The sequence below is a fragment of the Chiloscyllium plagiosum genome, unplaced genomic scaffold, assembly GCF_037043375.1.
Source record: "Chiloscyllium plagiosum isolate Xiang-an unplaced genomic scaffold, Cpla_swu_hap1 HiC_scaffold_44, whole genome shotgun sequence".
Taxonomy (NCBI): Eukaryota; Metazoa; Chordata; class Chondrichthyes; order Orectolobiformes; family Hemiscylliidae; genus Chiloscyllium; species Chiloscyllium plagiosum.
Window position 1 is genome coordinate 11,534,556 of NW_028270182.1, and position 21,741 is coordinate 11,556,296.

The 21,741-nt window shown below is 50.6% G+C and overlaps 1 protein-coding gene across 2 annotated transcripts in view; it reads left to right on the forward strand.

The window, feature by feature from the left end:
* Positions 1 to 9,683: 9,683 nt before the first annotated feature.
* Positions 9,684 to 21,741, forward strand: part of plod3 (procollagen-lysine, 2-oxoglutarate 5-dioxygenase 3) — a 126,019-nt gene continuing 113,961 nt past the window's right edge. The window contains exon 1 of one of the 2 annotated variants that reach the window (XM_087982990.1): positions 9,684 to 9,800. In XM_087982990.1, the coding sequence (XP_087839116.1) occupies positions 9,719 to 9,800 (82 nt within the window). In that variant the 5' untranslated portion in view covers positions 9,684 to 9,718. Of the gene's footprint in view, positions 9,801 to 16,785; positions 16,917 to 21,741 lie in introns of those variants that run through there. The other variant, XM_087982989.1, reaches the window with a different exon arrangement.

Genomic DNA, 21,741 nt, shown 5'->3' on the forward strand with positions numbered 1-21,741 from the left:
TGGGCGGGGGGGTGGGGGGCGAAGGTGCATTTGTGTAGCGCCCTCTCAATCCGGCAGCTCGCTCGCTCACTCATTTCCCCGTGGTTGACCCTCGGGGTGCACTTGGTGCTCCCGCACAGGGAGGGGGAGTGGGGCAGCAAGTGCGGGGAGGGAAGGAGGTGGGGACAGGGGGGTTTCAGGGGCAAGTGGAGGGGAATAGAAGGGAAGGGGGGAAGGAATACAGGGTAAGGAATAGGAGGAAGGGGGAAGGAATAGAGGTGGAGGGAAAGGGTGAGGGAATAGGAGGGAAGGTGTAAGGAATGGGGGAAGGAGAAGGTGCGGAAAGGAATCGGTGGCACAGTGGTCAGCATTGCTGCTAGAGACCCAGGTTCAAATCCCGCCTCAGGCGACTGACTGTGTGGAGTTTGCACATTCTCCCCGTGTCTGCGTGGGTTTCCTCCGGGTGCTCCGGTTTCCTCCCACAGTCCAAAGATGTGCAGGTCAGGGTGAATTGGCCATGCTAAAGTACCCATAGTGCTAGGTGATGGGGTAAATGTAGGGGAATGGGTCTGGGTGGGTTGCTCTTCGGAGGGTGGGTGTGGACTTGTTGGGCCGAAGGGCCTGTTTCCACATTGTAGGGAATCTAATCTAATGTCGAAAAGGAGGGAAGGGGGAAAGGAATATAGGGGAAGAGATGGAAAGGAATAGAAGGGAACGGGAGGGAAGGAGAGGGTAAGGTATAGAGGGGAAGAAGGGCAGGGAAGGGGGGGGGGGAAGGAATACAACTAAGGAGTGAAGGGACTCAGTCCATAACATTTGCACACAGAAGATTCCAGAAAACTAGATTGTTCTTGAACAAATAACATCCTGTTTCTTTAAATAGAAAACCGGATTCTTCCAAGAATCTTCATCGAAACAGGGAAGAGGGGGAAAGGAATAGGGGAAAGGAATAGGGGGGAAAGGAATAGGGGGGAAAGGAATAGGGGGAAAGGAATGGGGGGGAAAGGAATAGGGGGGAAAGGAATAGGGGGGAAAGGAATAGGGGGGAAAGGAATGGGGGGAAAGGAATGGGGGGAAAGGAATAGGGGGGAAAGGAATGGGGTGAAAGGAATGGGGGGGGAAAAGGAATCGGGGGAAAGGAATAGGGGGAAAGGAATAGGGGGGAAAGGAATGGGGGAAAGGAATAGGGGAAAGGAATAGGGGGAAAGGAATAGGGGGGAAAGGAATAGGGGAAAGGAATAGGGGGAAAGGAATAGGGGGGAAAGGAATAGGGGGGAAAGGAATAGGGGAAAGGAATAGGGGAAAGGAATAGGGGGAAAGGAATAGGGGAAAGGAATGGGGGAAAGGAATAGGGGAAAGGAATAGGGGGAAAGGAATAGGGGGGAAAGGAATAGGGGGGAAAGGAATAGGGGAAAGGAATGGGGGAAAGGAATAGGGGGGAAAGGAATAGGGGAAAGGAATAGGGGAAAGGAATGGGGGAAAGGAATAGGGGGGAAAGGAATAGGGGAAAGGAATAGGGGAAAGGAATGGGGGAAAGGAATAGGGGGGAAAGGAATAGGGGGGAAAGGAATAGGGGAAAGGAATGGGGGAAAGGAATAGGGGGAAAGGAATAGGGGAAAGGAATAGGGGAAAGGAATGGGGGAAAGGAATAGGGGGGAAAGGAATAGGGGGGAAAGGAATAGGGGAAAGGAATGGGGGAAAGGAATAGGGGGAAAGGAATAGGGGAAAGGAATAGGGGAAAGGAATGGGGGAAAGGAATAGGGGGGAAAGGAATAGGGGGAAAGGAATAGGGGAAAGGAATAGGGGAAAGGAATAGGGGAAAGGAATAGGGGAAAGGAATGGGGGAAAGGAATAGGGGGGAAAGGAATAGGGGGAAAGGAATGGGGGAAAGGAATAGGGGAAAGGAATAGGGGAAAGGAATAGGGGAAAGGAATAGGGGGGAAAGGAATAGGGGGGAAAGGAATAGGGGGAAAGGAATGGGGGAAAGGAATAGGGGAAAGGAATAGGGGAAAGGAATAGGGGAAAGGAATGGGGGAAAGGAATGGGGGAAAGGAATAGGGGGGAAAGGAATGGGGGGGGAAAGGAATAGGGAGGAAAGGAATGGGGGAAAGGAATATGGGGAAAAAGAATAGGGGGAAAGGAATGGGGGGAAAGGAATAGGGGGAAAAAGAATAGGGGGAAAGGAATGGGGGGAAAGGAATAGGGGGAAAGGAATGGGGGAAAGGAATGGGGGAAAGGAATGGGGGAAAGGAATGGGGGAAAGGAATAGGGGGAAAGGAATAGGGGGAAAGGAATGGGGGAAAGGAATGGGGGAAAGGAATGGGGGAAAGGAATAGGGGGGAAAGGAATAGGGGGAAAGGAATAGGGGGGAAAGGAATAGGGGGCAAAGGAATAGGGGGGAAAGGAATGGGGGAAAGGAATAGGGGGAAAAAGAATAGGGGGGAAAGGAATAGGGGGAAAGGAATGGGGGAAAGGAATAGGGGGAAAAAGAATAGGGGGAAAGGAATAGGGGAAAAGGAATAGGGGGGAAAGGAATAGAAGGGGAGGGGAAGGTGGGGAAGATGGGTTGGGGAAGAGGGCGTGGGGAAGAGGGGGAGGGGAAGGTGGGGAAGAGGGGGAGGGGAAGGTGGGGAAGAGGGGGAGGGGAAGGTGGGGAAGAGGGGGAGGGGAAGGTGGGGAGGGGAAGATGGGGCGAGGGGGAGGGGAAGATGGAGAGGGGCAGGTGGGGAGGGGAAGAGGAGAAAAGGAATAGAGGGGGTGAGGGGGAAGGCAATAGAGGGGAAGAGGGGGAAGGAGAAGAGGGAGCAAGGAGTAGAAGAGAAGAGGGGGAAAGGAATAGAGGGGATGAGGGACAGGGAAGGGGAGGAAAGGAATAGAAGGGAAGAGGGGGCAAGGAATAAGAATGTGTGCATGGGTTAGTGAGTAGGAAGATAGCAGCTGGAGATTGGGGTGACGAAGGGTAAGTGGGGGGAAGAAGTTGGAGAGATGCCTGGGATGAGAACCTCTTCAGGGGGTGGATAATGTGTTGGTAGATCTTTTATATTTTTTTATTTCAAAAATATACTTTATTCATAAAATAATTTGATGGTCTGTACAGTTGGTCATGCCATACATACGTAAACATTTACATACAGAGATCATAATTTATCATTTGTATATACAGGTCTGTACGTTTATCAATCATATGTCCATATAATTAGCTGAGGCGTCAGCAGGGCCCAAATGACTGCACGGGCTCCCTGTTCTTCTTTAGGCAGGCAGATGTTAGACGGTGGTCTTTCCCCACCGCGCCTTGGCGGCAGCTGCCCCAAGCTTCAGCGCGTCCCTCAACACGTAGTCCTGGACCATGGAATGTGCCAGTCTGCAACACTCAGTCGGGGTCAACTCCTTCAGCTGGAAGATCAACAGGTTTCGGACCACCCAGAGAGCGTCCTTCACCGAGTTGATGATCCTCCAGGCACTGTTGATGTTCGTCTCGGTGTGCGTCCCGGGGAACAGGCCGTAGAGCACGGAGTCCCGCGTCACGGCGCAGCTCGGGACGAACCTCGACAAACACCACTGCATTCCTCTCCAGACTTCTTCTGCATAGGCACATTCCAGAAGGAGGTGTGTGACAGTCACATCCCCCCTGCAGCCGCTTCGAGGGCAGTGTGCGGTGCGGCTGAGAGTCCGGGTGTGCATAAAGGATCTCACAGGCAGAGCCCTTCTCACCACCAGCCAAGCCATGTCTTGGTGCTTGTTGGAAAGTTCTGGCGATGAGGCATTCTGCCAAATGGCTTTGACAGTCTGCTCAGGGAACCGCTCGACAGGATCCGCCCTCTCCTTTTCCCGAAGGGTCTCAAGGACACTATGTGCTGACCACTTCCTGATGGACTTGTGGTCAAAGGTGTTTTTCTTCATAAACTTCTCCACGAAGGACAGGTGATACCGAACGGTGCAACTACTCGGAGCGTTCCGCGGCAGCGAGGCCAGGCCCATCCTTCGCAACACCGGGTACAGGTAGAACCTCAGTACGTAGTGACACTTGGTGTTTGCGTACCGGGGATCCATGCACAGCTTGATGCAGCCGCACACAAAGGTGGCCATCAGGGTGAGGGTGGCATTGGGTGTACTTTTTCCCCCGTTGCCCAGATCTTTATACATCGAGTCTCTTCGGACCCGGTCCATCTTTGACCTCCATATAAACTGGAAGATGGCCCGGGTGACTGCAGCGGCACAGGTTCTGGGAATAGGCCAGACCTGTGCCACGTATAACAGCAATGACAGTGCCTCACACCTGATGACCAGGTTTTTACCCGCGATGGAGAGCGACCGTAGCTTCCATCTGCCCAGTTTCTGTCTCACTTTGCTGATACGCTCCTCCCAAGACTTGGCGCACGCCCCAGCGCCCCCCCGAACCAAATACCCAGCACCTTCAGGTGGTCGGTCCTGACGGTGAAGGGGATCGAGGATTGGTCGGCCCAGTTCCCGAAGGGCATGGCCTCGCTCTTGCCTCGGTTTACCTTGGCCCCCGAGGCCCGTTCGTACTGGTCACAGATGCACATGAATCTGCGCACGGACAGCGGATCCGAGCAGAAAACGGCGACGTCATCCATGTACAGGCAGGCCTTAACCTGCAGGCCCCTGCTGCCATGAATAGTCACCCCTCTCAGGCTCGTATCCTTCCTGATGGACTCGGCAAATGGCTCTATGCAGCACACAAACAAGGCAGGAGAGAGAGGGCAGCCCTGCCTGACTCCAGATCTGACTGGGAAGCTATCTGATTCCCACCCATTGATTGAGACTGCACTGACAATGTTGGTGTAGAGCAGTCTGATCCAATTAGCGATTCCCTCCCCGAAGCCCATTTTGGAGAGAACATCTCTCATATACCTGTGTGATATCCTGTCAAAGGTTTTCTCCTGGTCCAGGCTGATCAGGCAGGTGTCCACCCCTCTGTCCTGCACGTAGGCGATCGTATCCCTGAGGAGCGCGAGACTCTCAGCGATCTTCCTGCCCGGCACAGCACAGGTTTGGTCAGGGTGAATCACCGACCCCAGAGCAGACCTGACCCGGTTGGCAATTACCTTTGACAGAATTTTGTAATCTGCATTCAATAGTGAGATTGGTCTCCAATTTCTGATTTCCTCCCTCTCTCCTTTCCGCTTGTAGATGAGGGTGATGATGCCTTTCCTCATGGATTCACTCATGGTACCTGCCCGAAGCATACTGACATACACCTCCAGCAGGTCCTGGTCAATCAAGTCCCACAGAGCGGAATAGAGCTCGACCGGTAAGCCGTCGCTTCCGGGAGTTTTATTCCTTTCGAAGGACTCGAGGGCCTTGGTCAGCTCGTCCAGAGATAGCGGCTGCTCCAGCCTCTCCCATGTTCCGTCGTCTAGGACCTCCATGGTAGAGGACAGGAACGACTGGGAGGCCGCTCTGTCGGTCGGTTTCGCGTCATACAGACTGGCATAGAAGGATTTACTGATCCTCATGACGTCAGCCTGAGATGACGTTATCGAGCCATCTTCTTCCTTCAGGCTGCTGAGCACGGAGCTCTCCTTGTGCACCTTCTGGAAGAAGAAACATGAGCACGTCTCGTCCTGCTCCACCGAGCGGACCCTGGACCGGAAGATTATCTTGGAGGCCTCTGAGGCAAAGAGCGAGGCTTGCTGGCCCTTCACCTCCTTGAGGTCCTCCGTGACATCGACCCCTAACGTCTGCAGCAGGAGCAGATTCTGCATACGTTCCTGGAGCTGGGACAGTTTTCCCCGCCTCTCTCTCGCCTCCTGAACACCTTTGAGGATGAAGAACCTCTTGATGTTCCCTTTTACTGTTTCCCACCAGTCCGCTGGGGACTCAAAGAGGGACTTCACGGTTCTCCAACCTGCGTAGTCCCTCTTGAGCTCCTCGATGTTTCCCGGGGTCAACAGCTTGGTGTTCAGTTTCCACGTTCCCTTACCAGCCCGCTGCTCGTCCTGTAGGTGACAGTCGGCCAGCAGGAGGCAGTGGTCAGAGAAGAACACCGGCTTGACGTCGGTGGATCTGACCGAGAGCGTTCGGGACACAAACAGGTAATCTATCCTTGAGCGGATAGACCCGTCTGCCCGTGACCAGGTGTATCTACGCTGCGCTCCGTCTGCAGGGGCGCTGAAGACGTCGTGCAGCTTGGCATCTTTTACCGTGTCCATCAGGGCTCTGGACGTGGCGTCCAGTTTACTGTCCCCCCCGCCGGATCGTCCATCTGCATCAATGATACAGTTGAAGTCTCCGGCCAGAATGACCAGCCTGGACGTAGCCAGCAACAGTGGAAGCTGCTGCAGGACGGCCAACCGTTCCCTCTTACCCACTGGGGCGTACACATTAATCAGTCTCAGGGGAGCATTCCTGTACATGACGTCAGTGACGAGGAGGCGCCCGCCCACCACCTCCTTAACCTCGGAGATGGTGAAGTTGCCTCCTCACAACAGGATACCCAGGCCGGAGGCGCAGCTATCGTTGCCCCCCGACCACACTGACGGCCCATGGGCCCATAAGCTCGACCATCTCCTGTAGCTGCTGAGGCGCGGTATCCTAACTCCTGCAGGAACAGGACGTCGGCTTTAACGTTGGCCAGGAAGGCCATCGTAGAAACACATCGCGTAGCCGATTTGATGCTACGCACATTGATGCTGGCAACTCTTATCCCCATTTTAACAGTTTACGAGGTTAACAGTGTCCATTTGCTGCTGGTCTTGCCCCTCTGGGGTAGCTGTGTGCATCCCCGTGGTGACGGCAAACTGCTGGACCCTCCCAGGGCTGAGGTAGCTGTCCGGCTCCATGCTGGAGCCATTTCCCTGCTCTGGTGTCTTCGGGTCGGGCCCAGGGTCCGCACGGTCCAGTTCTCCATCTGACAGCGGGGCTGTCACAGGACCGCTGCTCCCAGTTACCTGGAGCTGTGGGCCAGTGGGTACCTCTTGGTTCTCACCGGGTGGGGGGAGGGCTTTACCCATCCCCTCAGAGGGATGGTCTTTCCCTATTTGGGCGGTGCTGCCCTCTTTTCTCCCCGCGGCGCTCTGTCTCTTCCTCTGGTGACGACCCTCCTTGCGCCCGTCCTCACCGTTGGAAGAGCTGCCTGTATCCTCACCGTGTAGGTGTCGCTTCCCCCCTCGCTGGGTGGCTCTGGGAGGTTTCCTCTTCCTGCTTTTCACGGTAATCCAATCCTCTGCCTCCTTTGATCCCTCCTCTTCCATTTCCTCCGTCTGTCCTGAAGGAGTTTGGATCGGCTGCTGCACCTCCCCGCTGTCTGCCGTCTGCTCCGCTACAGCCCGCCCTTCCTTCTGGGTGCCTCCAGGCACCGTTCCCGTGCTGGTTTGTGGTACCTTGCTGGTCTTGGGCGGTCCACGGCTCGTGTTGCCACCTCCGGCCATCTGTGCGTACGTGGCGGTGCCTTGTCTTGGCCATCTGACAGAGCCATTCAAGCTCTCGGTTCAATGTCTCATCTGAAGGATGGCAACTCTGATGGGCTCATGCTCCCTCACCTTATGCTAAATTCTGTCCTACTTTTATTTTTACGGTTACAAAGTATTTGCAGATTTGGCAATCAATGCGAATTAGATTTGACCATGAGACATCTGCTAATTTGACAGGGGGGCTATGATGGAAGAATCATAGAGTTCCTATGTGGAAGCAAGCCATGTGACCCATTGAGTGCATGTGACCCTCCATAGAGCATGCCACCCAGACCTACCACAAAACTCGTTCTTGTAATCCTGCATCTATCATGGCTAACCCACCTAACCTACACTATGGGCAATTTAGCATGGTCAATCCACCTAACCTGCATATCTTTGGAATCTGGGAAGAAACTGGAGCACTCGGACACCCATACAGACACGGGGGAATATGCAAACTCTATGCAGTCAGCTGAGGGTGGAATCGAACCCAAGTCTCTGGTGCTGTGAGGCCACAGTGCCGCCCCCGAATCCAATAGTTCAGGGCTTCCCCAAATGGCACCCTGAAGTGAAATTTTCGGAGCGTGCCCTCTAAGGCAGCAATAGTTTCATCACCCAAACCTTGGTCTTCCACATCATTGCTCTTCCAAGTCTTTGTCCGCTCCTGCCTCCTCCCTACACTGCTCTCACACACCAAAAACAATGGAAGCGTTATTTGAGGGAAGGATGTAACAGGCACTGATAAATGTCTTGCTTAATTCGAAATCTAGGCTGTGGTCCAAAGTTGCACACAATTTTTTTTTCAGCAATTCTGGAATCTGCTGAATGTTTCGATGAAGATTCTTGGAAGAATCCGGTTTTCTATTTAAAGAAACAGGATGTTATTTGTTCAAGAACAATCCAGTTTGCTGGAATCTTCTCCGTGCAGCTGTTATGGACTGAGTCCCTTCGCTCCTTAGTTGCAATCTATTTTTTTTTTCCCTTTCTCACTCTCCTCCAACCTCTCTCTTTGTGGGTCAGCACTGCTGCCTCCCAGCGCCAGGGACCCGGGTTCGATTCCCTCCTCAGGCGACCGTCTGTGTGGAGTTTGCCCCCGTCCTCCCCAGTGTCTGTGTGGGTGTGCTCTGGTTTCTTCCCACAGACACATAAATGTGCAGGTTAGGGTAGATTGGCCGTGCCAAATTGCCCCATAGTGTCCAGGGATGTGCAGGTTAGGGTGGATTGGCCATGCTAAATTGCCTCATAGTGTCCAGGGATGTGCAGGTTAGGGTGGATTGGCCGTGCTAAATTACCCATAGTGTCCAGGGATGTGCAGGTTAGGGGGGGATTGGCCGTGCTAAATTACCCATAGTGTCCAGGGATGTGCAGGTTAGGGGGGGATTGGCCGTGGTAAATTACCCATAGTGTCCAGGGATGTGCAGGTTAGGGTGGATTGGCCGTGCTAAATTACCCATAGTGTCCAGGGATGTGCAGGTTAGGGGGGGATTGGCCGTGCTAAATTACCCATAGTGTCCAGGGATGTGCAGGTTAGGGGGGGATTGGCCGTGGTAAATTACCCATAGTGTCCAGGGATGTGCAGGTTAGGGGGGGATTGGCCGTGCTAAATTACCCATAGTGTCCAGGGATGTGCAGGTTAGGGGGGGATTGGCCGTGCTAAATTACCCATAGTGTCCAGGGATGTGCAGGCGAGGGTGGATTGGCCGTGCTAAATTACCCATAGTGTCCAGGGATGTGCAGGTTAGGGTGGATTGGCCGTCCTAAATTGTCCCATAGTGTCCAGGGATGTGCAGGTTAGGGTGGATTGGCCGTGTTAAATTACCCATAGTGTCCAGGGATGTGCAGGTTAGGGGGGGATTGGCCGTGCTAAATTGACCCCCAGTGTTGGGTGTAGGGGTGTAGGGACTCGAAGGGGCCTGTTTCCACACTGCAAGTAATCTAATCTAAGGTTCTCTCCTTACTCTTGCACCTTTCCCTCTCCCTCCCTTCACCCCCCTCTCATATTCCCTTAGCTCCTTCCCTCTTTCAGGCTGATTGCAGACTTTCTGCAGACGTGGCACCGTCTGGACTCAATAAGGGATTGCCCTCTTCTTCTCCCCCAAACTTTTATTTTGGGAAAAGTACTTTGGGGGGGGGGGCAGAGAAAGGTGGGGGGGGGGTGTCGCCTACCGCATCTCCCATTTCTGATTGGAGGGAAGGAGCTGTCAGTCAAGGGCCCAGCGTGAGCTCGGATTGGTCGGTGTATCACTTTACAATGTAGCGAGTTCAGTCGCGACCAGCAGCAGAGGCTTCGGGAGGCGGCCAAGGGCGAAGGGGCTCCCAGAAGGATGGGTCTGCTGCTGGGACTACTCTGTGTCCTGCTGGGATCTGTCTGGGTCTCAGCTTCCAGCCCCAAGCCCGTCTCCACAGGTAAGTGGGGGGTGGGGGGGGAAGAAAGTTGGGATTGGGGGGGAGGGCTCGAAATCCTGGCATTCCCAGTGAGGCCAGGAGGCAGACGGAAAATCCTGACAACTCACAGAGAGAGAATATCCTGGCAATCCCATTTAGAAAGAAGCTCGGAAAATCCTGGCATTCCCAATTGCACAGAGACTCGGAAAATCCTGACTTCAAAGAGAGAGAGAGGAGTTGGAAAATCCTGATTTCAAAGAGAGAGAGAGAGAGAGAGAGAGGGGAGTTGGAAAATCCTGATTTCAAAGAGAGAGAGGAGTTGGAAAATCCTGATTTCAAAGAGAGAGAGAGAGAGAGAGGGGAGTTGGAAAATCCTGATTTCAAAGAGAGAGAGGAGTTGGAAAATCCTGATTTCAAAGAGAGAGAGAGAGAGAGAGGGGAGTTGGAAAATCCTGATTTCAAAGAGAGAGAGGAGTTGGAAAATCCTGATTTCAAAGAGAGAGAGAGAGAGAGAGGGGAGTTGGAAAATCCTGATTTCAAAGAGAGAGAGAGAGTTGGAAAATCCTGACTTTCCTAGAGAGTGTGTGTGTGAAAGATTCGGAAAATCCTGATCTACTCAGTGGGAGAATCTTAACACTCCCAGTTCCACCGCGACATGCAACGTCTTGATATTTCCAGTGACATAGAGAGACTCTGGAAAACCGTGACATTCTCAGAGAGGGAGAAAATCCTGACGTTCCTAGCCAGAGAGAGAGAGAGAGAGAGAGAAAATCCTAACATTCCTAATTAGACAGAGACAATGCTGACGTTTTCAGTAAGAATAACTTCCCAAATCCGGAAATTCCCAGTGAGAGAGAGAGACTTGGAAATCCTGACATTCTCAGTTAGAAACTTGGAGAATCCTGACATTCCCAAGTAGATAGAAACTCACAAAATCCTGAAATTCTCAGTGACAGAGAAGAAATCCTGGCATTCCCAAATGGAGACTCCAAAAATCCTGAAACTCCCAATGAAAGAGAGGTACTGAGGGAAATCGTGACGTTCCCGGTGAGAGAGAGGGAGACTTGGAAAATCCTGATATTCTCATTGAGAGAGAAAATCTTTACATTCCCAGCGAGGGAGTGACTTGCAAAATCCTGACATTCTCAGGACAGGAGGTGGGTGGAAAACCTGACATCCCCAGTGAGCGAGACACTCGGTGAAACTTGATATTTTCAGTGAGAGAGACTTGGAAAATCCTGACATTTTCAGTGAGTGAGGGAGAGTTGGTAAATCCGAGTTCGTATCCCATTGAGATAGGGACTCAAAATACTGATATTCTCTGAGGCTGGGATATCAGTGGAAAACCTAGTATTCACGATTTGAAAAATCTTTAACACTCTCAGCAAGTGAGAGAAAATCCTTACATTCCAAGTGAGAGAGAAAATATCCTGATTTTCCCAATCAAACAGCAACTTGGAAAATCTTGATATTCCAAGTGAGAGAGGGAGAGAATCCCGACATTCCCAGTGAGTGAGATGTACATAAAATCCTGACATTCCCAGAGAAAGAGATAAATCCTGGCATTATAATTGAGAGAAACAAATCCTGACGTTCCCAGAGAGAGAGAGAGAGACAAGAAAGTCTTGACATTTCCAATTGGAAAGAGAGAGAAAATCCCGACATTCCCTGTGTGAGTGAGGGAGGGAAACCCCTGACATTCGCACTGAGGGGGAAAGTCCTGACATTTTCAGTGAGAGAGATCAACCTCCATTAGACACAGATAGGCTATTCAGCCCATCAAATATGCTGCACCATTCAATTAGATCTATAATTCTCAACTCCATTTTCCTGCTTTTTCACCATAATTCTTAATTCCCTTACTGACTAAAAATCTGTCCATCTCAGCTATGAATATGTTTAATGATCTAGCCTCAATGGTGGTAAAGAATTCCACAGATTCCAAGAAGAAACTCTTTCCTACCTCTGTCTGAAATGTGTGACTCCTTATTCTAATATTATGCCCTCTGGTCCTAGACTGTCCCTCGAGGGGAAATAACCTTTCTGCATTTACTCTGCCAAGTTCTGAGAACCTTTATGTTTCAATAAGGTCGCTTCTAAATTCCAATGTGTACATGCCCGACCGATTCAACCTGCCCTCTTCAGACAGTTCGTTCATACCATATCTTTTCATTAGATCAGGGGCCCGAAACTGTTTGCGATATTCCAGTTGCGATATTCCAGGACTGTTGTCTTGAATAGTTTTAGCAAAGCTCCCCTACTTTTGTACTCCATTCCTTTGAAATAAAGGCCATCCATAATTCCAGTTGCCCTCCATTCTGATCATTCCAAATGAATGACATTCGAGGGGATTAATGTCATTCCAGGATCCCCACTCTGAAGACTGTAGTACAGAAAAAAAGTCCAAGGTGATAGTGGAATGTACTGGTATAAAATTCTGAAGGGGCACTACAGGCTGAATTATTGAGAGGATGTTGCCTTTTGTAGGGGTGTATAGAACTAGGAGGTATAAGTACAAAATAAGGGTCTCTGATGCAAGGTGGAGATGAGGAATTCCTTCCCTGAAGGTCCTTTTGGTCGGACAGGAAAGTGGAGTTCAGGGCCCAAATGGATCAATCATGACCTTATTGAATTGCAAAATAGTTTAGAGGGGCTGAATGGTATACTCCTATTTCACATGACATCGTGACCTCACCGTGGAGTGTCAGAATGTTGTTACCCCATTGGAGCTGCCACCTTTTGGGGAGACATTTCACCAAGGGTCTTGTTTGGCATCTTGTGTGAATTTTTTTTTTCTTTATTCACTCGTGGGATGTGGGCATTGCTGGCTGGCCAGCACTTATTGCCATTCCCTGGTTGACTTTGGAAAGGCGGTGGTGGACAGTTCACGTACTGTAGATTGTCTCACAATGCCCTTTGAGAGGGAATTCCAGTGTTTTGACGCAGAGGCGGTGAAGCAACTGCAGTATATTTTAAAGTCGCAATTGTGAGTGGCTTGGAGGGGAACTTGCAGGTTGTGGTGTTCCCCACGTAACTGCTGTCCTTGGTCTTCGAGACGGAAGTGATTGTGGGTTTGAGAGGTGCTGTCTAAGAAGCTTTGGCAAATTCCTGCAGTACATCTTGTAAATTGTACACACTGCTGCTTTGAGCAGTGGAGGGATGAATGTTTGTGGATGTGGTGGCAGTCATTGGGTTGCTTTGTCCTGAGTTGTACCAAACTTCTTGAGTGTTGCTGGAGCTGCCTCTAACCAGGCAAATGGGAAGTATTCCATCATGCTCCTGAATTGTGCTTTGTTGATGATGGACAGGCTTAGGGAGTGAGGAGATGAGTATTCCTACCTGTGACCTGCTCTTGTAGCCATTGTTTTTGTGGTGAGTCCAGTTGTGTGTCCGGTCAATCGTAACCCCAATTATATCAAAATCTGAAAGATAATACACTGGAATTTAATATCTCCCAACAGAAGCTGAAAAAGCCCACCTTGAATGTAGGGGGAAAGTTGGCACCAAGTTATTATCGTGTTGAGTTGCCAGAAAAGCTCCTAAGTAGGGGGGGGGCAGCACTCCCTCGCCTGAGGGAGAAGTTTGACAGTTTGGGTCCCATACCTGAGACTTGAACTTACGCTCCATGCTGACCCTTGCAGCAACCCTGCTGAGGGAGCATTGCACTTTCGGAGGTGCTGTCTTTCTGATGAGATGTTAAACTGGGACACTGCCCTCTCGAATGGACCTAAACAATTTTGTGTGCACATTTTGTTAACAAGAGAGATTCTCTTCTCTCCCACCCCGTCACCCCCCCAACAACCCCACAATGTCTTGCGCCAATATATATACTTCAACCAACATCAGCTTGACTGGGTATTGTTATTTACTGGGGCTTACTTTGCGCAAATTGGCTGCTGAATTTCCTACATTGCAACTGATTGGAGTTTACAAAAGGATGTCACTGGCTCTGAAGTGCTTTGGGACATCGGGCTGTCTTTTACATTTTTTTAAAAAATGTGTTATCTTCTTTGGTTAAACCCTGGTTGGCAGGAAGTACATTATTCTCACCCCTTCCAGTCAGCTGTTGTCATGCCGACTGCTTTGTGAGAAGTTGTGAACAATTTTCAATTTAAATGCACTGTTTGCCTTGCAGTGGAATGCGGTGCCTGAGGGACTCTTAAAGAAGGCAAGGCAGCTGAGGGTTAAAGGACATGGCATGCTAGGTCAAAAGCTCAAAGGTCACCTGGGTTAGATCTATGCTTGCTGGATGTGTGATGGAACGACTGTGAAAGTAGGCCCAACAGGTCCACACTGACCCTCCAAAGACATCCCACCCAGACCCGCCCCACCTAACCTATCCCTGTATTTCCCATGACTAATCCACCTAGCCTGCACATTCCCGGACACTATGGGCAATTTAGCACGGCTGATCCGCCTAGCCTGCGCATCTTTGGATTATGGGAGGAAACCGGAGCACCCAGAGGACACCCATGGAGACACCAGGAGAATGTGTAAACTCCACACAGACTGAGGGTGGAATTGAACCTGTGTCCCTAGCGCTGTGAGGCAGCGGTGCTAGCCACGAGTCAGGAGAAGTGGGGGCAGGGACAGCAGATACTTCAGAATCCTCCGCCTTCCATACCACAATATATCACTGTTTCTTCAGCATCAATGGGTCAAAGTCCTCGATCTCCCTCCCCCAAGACTACTACGTCCCAAGGACTAGAGCAGTTTAAGAAGAGGGCTGCTTCAAGTCAGTTTGGAAGATAAATGCTGGCCCAACCAGTGACATCCACATCCCATGACTGGATATTATAAAAACCTGTCCAACCCAGAGGGAAATTCAATAGAAACGTAGAATATAAGAGCATGAATAGATCATTTTGACCTTTCATGACTGCTCTGGCATTCAGTACGATTATCAGGAGGCTGGAAGAGCACAGCAAGCCGGACAGCAGAGAAGGTGGAGAAGTCAATGTTTTGGGTGTAACCCTTCTCCAGGACTGAGGGTGTGTGTAATGGAGCAGCAGATAAAGGGGTGGGAAGGAGGGTTTTGGGTGGGGAGAGGGGCTGAATGATGAGATAGGGATAGGTGAACACAGGTACGACCTGGTTGGTCGATGGGAGAAATGAATCTGATTAGTAGCTGAAGGAAGGGTCGGTCAGAGAATCGGAAGGGAGGGGGAGGGGGAGGTTTTATGAAATTGGGGAACTCAATGTTGAGTTCTCTGGGCTGTAGGCTGCCCAGGCAGAAGATGAGGGGTTGTTCCTCCGATTTTTCGGTCTGGTTCGCTGTGGCGATGGAGGAGGCCGAGTGTGGTCATGTCAGAGAGGGAGTTGGTGAGAGAATTAAAATGGTTGGTGACTGGGAGGTCAGGCTGGCCCCTGCGGACCTGGCTGAGATGCTTGGCGAAACGTGCCCTGAGTTTACGTTTGGTCTCACCGATGTAGAGAAGACCACATGAGGAGCACTGGATACAAAGTAAACTAGGTTGTAGGAGAGGCAGGTGAATCTCTGTCTCTCCTGACAGGACAGTTTGGGGCCCTGGATGGAGGCGAGGGGGCCTCACCCCTCAGCCACTCCATCGCCACACCGAATCAGGCAGCAAATTGGACGAACAACACCTCATCTTCTGCCTGGGCAGCCTACAGCCTGGAGGACTCAACATTAAGTTCTCCAATTCCAAACAACCTCCATTCCCATCCCTCTACTCCTTTTCCAGGCCTTCCCATTTCCTCTGACTGACCCTTCCTTCAGCTACCAACTGAATTCATTCATCCCATCAACCAACCAAGTCGTACCCTCTACCGATGTTCACCTATGAGAAAGTGAGGACTGGAGACGCTGGAGATCAGCGTTGAAGAGTGTAGTGCTGGAAAAGCACAGCAGATCAAGAAGCAGGAGAATCGATGTTTCGAGTATAAGCTTTTCATCAGGAATGAGGGGGAGGTCCTCTCCGACCTATCACCTTCACCCCTCACCTTCATCGACCTATCACATTCCCAGCTACTATCGCCCCTACCCCCCCCCCCCCCTCCCATTTATCTCTCAGCCCCCTTAGGCCACCACCTCATGCCTGAAGAAGAGCTTATGCTCAAAACCTCAACCCTCCTGCTCCTCGGATGCTGCCTGGCCAGTTGTGCTTTTCCAGCGCCACATTCTTCGACTCTGTGTTCACCTATGCCTACCTCACTCCACCCTCATTAAAAGGCCTATCTGTTATCCCGTAGATTGTGCCCCCTCATTCTGGACTTACCACCAATTGGGAATGCCCTCCCTACATCTATCCTGTCTATTAGAGTTTTGTAAGTTTCTGTGAGATCTCCCCCCTCATTTTTTCTAAACTCTAATGAATATAGTCCTAACTGATTCAATCACCCTTCATACACGAGCCCTACTATCCCAGTAATCAGTATGGTAAACCTTCTTTGCATTCCTTCAGTAGCGAGAACATCTGTGATTTTTTTTTGAGAAGATTTGTAGCTCGGGTTGCGATTCAGGTTGCAAGTTTGATCGCTGAGCTGGCAGGCTTGTTTTCCGATGTTGCGTCACTGTGCGAGGTAGCATCATCAGTGAGCCTCTGGTGAAGCGCTGATGATGTTAGTCAGCATGGTGGCGAAATGTATGAAAGCCAATCTGCCAGCTCAGTGAGCAAACTTACAACCTGAGCTAGAACATCGATCCTCAGATAAGAAGATCACACAATACTCCAGATACGGTCTCGCCAAAGCCCTGCACAGTTAAAGCATAACAATCCTAATCCTAATTTGAATCCTCTCATTATGAAAGCCAATATTCTATCTGCCTTCCTCACTGCTTGATACCCTTGCATGTACCAGTCTTGTTGCACGTTGCCATTTCCCAATCTGTCACCATTCAGGTGATAATCTGCCTGCCTGTTTTTGCTACCAAAGTCAATAAGCTCACCTATACCTGCACTAAACTGCATCTGCTTATGTCTTTATCCACTACTTAATCTTCACCTTTGTGCCCTCTGCTATCCTCAGGACTAATTTTAGTACCTCAATGAGCTAACAGCTCCATGACTACGAGAAAGTGAGGACTGCAGATGCTGGAGATCAGAATCAAAAAGTGTGGCGCTGGAAAAGCGCAGCCGGTCAGGCAGCATCCGAGGAGCAGGAGATGTTTCAAGCGTAAGCTCTTCATCAGGAATGGTGGGTGAGGGGGCTGAGAGATAAATGGGAAGGAGGGGGTTGGGGTAGCTGGGAACGCAATAGGTAGATGAAGGTGGAGGGGTGATGGTGATAGATCAGGGTGGATAGTTGGGAAGGAAGATGGAACAGGTAGGAGAGGACTTGCACGTCCTTGGCGAAATGGGAGAGGGAGTTGAAGTGGTCTCCACCAAGGATATGCAAGTCCTGGGCTGCCTCCACCACCAAATCCTAGCCACCTGACGACTGAGGAATCTCATCTTCCACCTTGGGGCCCTCGAACCACATGGAATCGATGTTGATTTCACCAGTTTCCTCATCTCCCCTCACCGCCTTATCCCAGTTCCAGCTCTCCAACTGCCCTCTTGAACCAGTACAGGATGAGATGCAGGATAAAACCCCCTCTACTCTTTCGAACTGAAAATAAAGCTGCCGTGACACTGTCGTGGAATCCCTAACACATGGAAGCAGGCCATTCGGCCCAACGGGGTCCACGCTGATCCTCCGAGAGGCATCCCACCCAGACTCAATTCCTGCATCTCCCACCTCGCCTACACATCCCTGGACACTATGGGGCGATTGAGCATGTCTAATCCACAGGATCTACACATCTTTGGACTGTGGGAGGAAACCAGAGCACACTGAGGAAGCCCACACAGACAAGTCCACTTCACCTCCCCCTCCCATTCCGCCAAGGACATGCAAGCCCTCTCCTACCAGTCCATCTTCCTTCCCACCTATCCGTTCCGACCTATCACCATCTACCTATTGTATTCCCAGCTATCTTCCCGCCCCAGCCCCCTCCCTCCCCCCCCCCCCCCCCATTTATCTCTCAGCCCCCATGCCCCCCCCCCAACTCCCCACCATTCCTTATGAGGAATTTATGCTTGAAATATCGACCTTCCTTCCCAGTTATCTGCTCCACCCTCCAGTCTGATCACCATCACCCCCCCCACCTTCATCTACCTATTGCATTCCTAGCTACCTTACACCCCCCCACCCACCCCGCCTTCCCATTTATCTTTCATTCCTCTTGGGCCCCACCCCACATTCCTGATGAAGAGCTTATGTTTGAAACCTCGACTCTCCTGCTCCTCGGATGCTGCCTGACCGGCTGTGCTTTTCCAGCGCCGTGTTTTTCAGTTCCGTGTCTAGTATTCCTTTCACCGGCATCATCCCATCTGTGACTTCCAAAACCACGAAAGTACACAGCACAGAGGAGGCCATTCAGCACGTCATGTAGGCTGCTAGCCATGTAATCTAACCTCAGTACCCCGGCCTTTGTCCATAGCACTGTCGGCTACACCGTTTCAAATATGGCAACTCCAAGCTCTTTTTAAATGGGCTGAGAGTTTCTGCCTCCACCACCCTTAAAGGGAAATGAGAAATCCACCCCCCCCTCTATTGAAAGAGCTTCCACTTTAGTTCTCTTGGGAACTCTATGCTCTTACCCTCAATCTATGCCCCTAAGTACAGGAAAAACAATCCTTCCTAATCATTCCATTCCACCCCTCTATTAAATCGCCACTAATTCTCCTCTGATCCAAAATAAAGAGGTCCAGCCTATCCAATTTTTCTAGTGGAGCCTTGTGCAGTAACTGAACTGCTCCATCTGAAAAACGATGTCATTGAGTTTAGTACTGGTTCCAGCCAACACTCATGCAGATGTCAAGGAAAGCAGTGCGATCTAGCCCTGTTCTGTACCTGTCCTGGGAGTGTTTGATGAGAGCAGTGTAGAGGGAACTTTGTTTCGTATCTAACTCTGTGCCGTCCTGGTGTTGAGAGTATTTGAGGGGGACAGTGTCAAGGGAGCTTTACTTTGTATCTAACCCCAAACTGGACCTGCCCATACAATTCATGGGGATGGTGTCGAGACTTTACTTTCAGTTTAAAGAATTACAGGGTGACTGCTGTATCCGTGGGTCTGGTTACCGCGATTTCGGTTATCTGCAGTTTACCGTGGCCCAAACATATTATAGGGAACAGGAGGTTGCCCCGAAGGTATGTTTCCCATTTAAGTGAATGGGTTTGCTTCTATCTGCAGCTTCATGCTTCTGTGGTAGGTCTTGTAAAGTTTTCCCCGCGGGTATGGGGGACTACTTTAGGGAGAGTTTTACTCTCTATCTAACCACATGCTGTCCCTGTCCTGAGAGTGTTTGATGGGGACAGTGTAGAGGCACTTTACTGCGTGTCTAACCCCATATACTGTCCCTGTCCTAGCATTTGATGGGGTGGCACAGTGGCTAAATGGTTAACACTGCTGCCTCACAGGGCCAGGGACCTGGGTTAAATTCCATCCTCGGGTGACTGTCTGTGTGGAACTTGCGCATTTTCCCCGTGTCTGGGTGGGCTCTGGTTTCCTCCCACAGTCCAAAGATGTGCCGATCACGTGGATTAGGCATGCGAAATTGCCCGTAGTGTCCAGGGATGTATAGGTTAGGTGGATTAGCCATGGGAGATGCAGGGATTGGGTCTGGGTGGAATGCTTCTCGGAGGGTCAGTGTGGACCTGTTGGGCCGAATGGCCTGCCTCCACACAGTAGAGATTCCATGATGGTGTCATGGCAGCCTTTTTCAAAGTTTAAAAGAATCGAGGAGGCTTTACTCTGCATCTAATCCTGTACTGAACCTGTCCTGAAGAGTGTTTGATGGGGACCGTGTAGAGGTAACTTTGCCCTGTATCTAACCCCGTGCTGTATCTGCCCCAGGAGTGATCGTTGCTTGAAATGTGAATGTGTTTTCTCATTTGGGATCTCACTCATAAATAAGTACATTTTGAGAATGTGACTGAGTACAAAACATGTTCAAGCCTGTTGCTGCATAGATGATCATCGGTGGGGGGTGGGTGGGGTGTCAAGTGACAGACTGTGATTGTTCAGTACCTGAGGGGCTATATTTTCCTCACCTCCTCCTGTCAGCTCAGGTTTCCCAGATGAAATGATGGCCTTTTCCTTGCTCCCAGTGCAGCTGATTCCCTCTTGTGTTTTCCCAAGAGTTGTGCCGGGTGCAGCAATATGGAATTGGTGCACAGCAAGCTCCCACAAAAGCAGTCTGGTGGACCACCTGCTTTATTTGTATTGATTTTGATTTAAGGGGATGCCTTTTGGTCATTGACTCAGGTGACAGCACCCTGTTGTTAGAATCGCAGAACCACTACTGAACAAGGTCACTTGGCCCATTATTTCTTTCCCAGCTCTCTACCACAGAAGTTCAATAGGCAGTACTCCCTTGCCTTCTCCCCTGTCGCCCTGCATGTTATTTCTTCAGATAATTATACAGTTCGCCTCTGAAAGCCTCAAATCAACTTGCCTTCTCTACATTCTCAGGCAACCTATTCCAGATCTTAACCACATACTGCGTTTAGAAAATAAGTTCAACGTGTTGCTTCTGTTCTTTAGCTGCACGCCTGAATTGGATGCCCTTGACCCTCTGCCAGTCTTCCAATAGTGAGCAAGGGGATGTTTTAGCTCTGACCAAGGGAGTAGATGGGTTTGCTGCCTTTTTTCTTTGTTCAAAAGACAGAATGTGGGTGTGGCTGGTGCGGCCAGCATTTATTGTCCATCTATGATTGCCCTGGAGAAGATGGGAGTGAGCTGCCTTCTTGAGCCACTGCAGTCCAAGTGCTGTTGATGCATTCATATTGCTCCAGGGAGGATGTTTTCAGGATTTTGACCCAGTGACGCTGAAGGAACGACGATGTATTTCGGAAGTCAGGCTTGTGTCTGGCTCAGAGGGGGACTTGCAGGGGGCGGTGTCACCATATATTTGCCGCCCTCGCCTTTCCAGGTGGCAGGGATCAAGGCTTCAGAAGTTTCTGTGGAAGGAATCTTGGCAGGTTGCTGCATTGCCTGTTGTGGAGTTGGTAACGGAGGAAGCTGCTTTGTCCCGGATGTGTAGGTCAGGTGGATTAGCCATGGGAGATGCAGGGATTGAGATGCAGCTTCTTGAGCATTGTTAGAGCCGCACTCATCTGGGCAAATGTGGGGGAATTCCATCACTCTTTTTCATACTTCATAGATGGTGGACAGTTTATGGGGAGTCAGGAAGTGAGTTATCACCACAGAATTCCTAGCCTCTGACCTACTTTTGAAGCTGCAATGTGTATATGGCTGGTTAAGTTCAGCTTCTTCTTCCTGTGATCTGGGTTTTTCTTTAAACAGTATGCAAACAGGCCCTTCGGCCCAACAAGTCCACACCGACCCTCCGAAGAGTAACCCACGCAGACCCATTCCCCTACCCTATATTTACCCCTGACTAATGCACCTAACTCGGTGGGCAATTTAGCATGGCCAATTCGCCTGGCCTGCACATCTTTTGGATTGTGGGAGGAAACCGGAGCACGCTGAGGAAACCCACGCAGACGCGGGGAGAATGTTCAAACTCCACACAGACAGTCGCCCCGAGGTGGGAATCGAACTCTGGACCCTGGCGTTGTGAGGCAGCAGTGCTAACCACTGAGCCACCGCGCTGCCCTTAAGTGCCCTTAACACGGTTTCCGTAGGAAAGCCAATATTTGTTGCCTATTCCTAATTTACTTTGAATGAGTGGCCTCCTTGGCCATTTCAAAAGGCAGTTAAAAGTCAACTGCATCACTGTGCGTCTGGTGTCACATCTTGGCCAGACCAGCTAAGAACAACAGGTATCCTTCCCTCAAGGACCTTAGTAAACCAGAAGGGTGGTTTTTACAAGAATTGATGATGGTTGTCACGGTCACCATTTCTGACGCTGGTTTTGTATTCCAGATTTATTAATTGGATTGAAATTCTGCAGCTGTCCTGCCATTTGAATCCATTATCTGCAGAGCATTG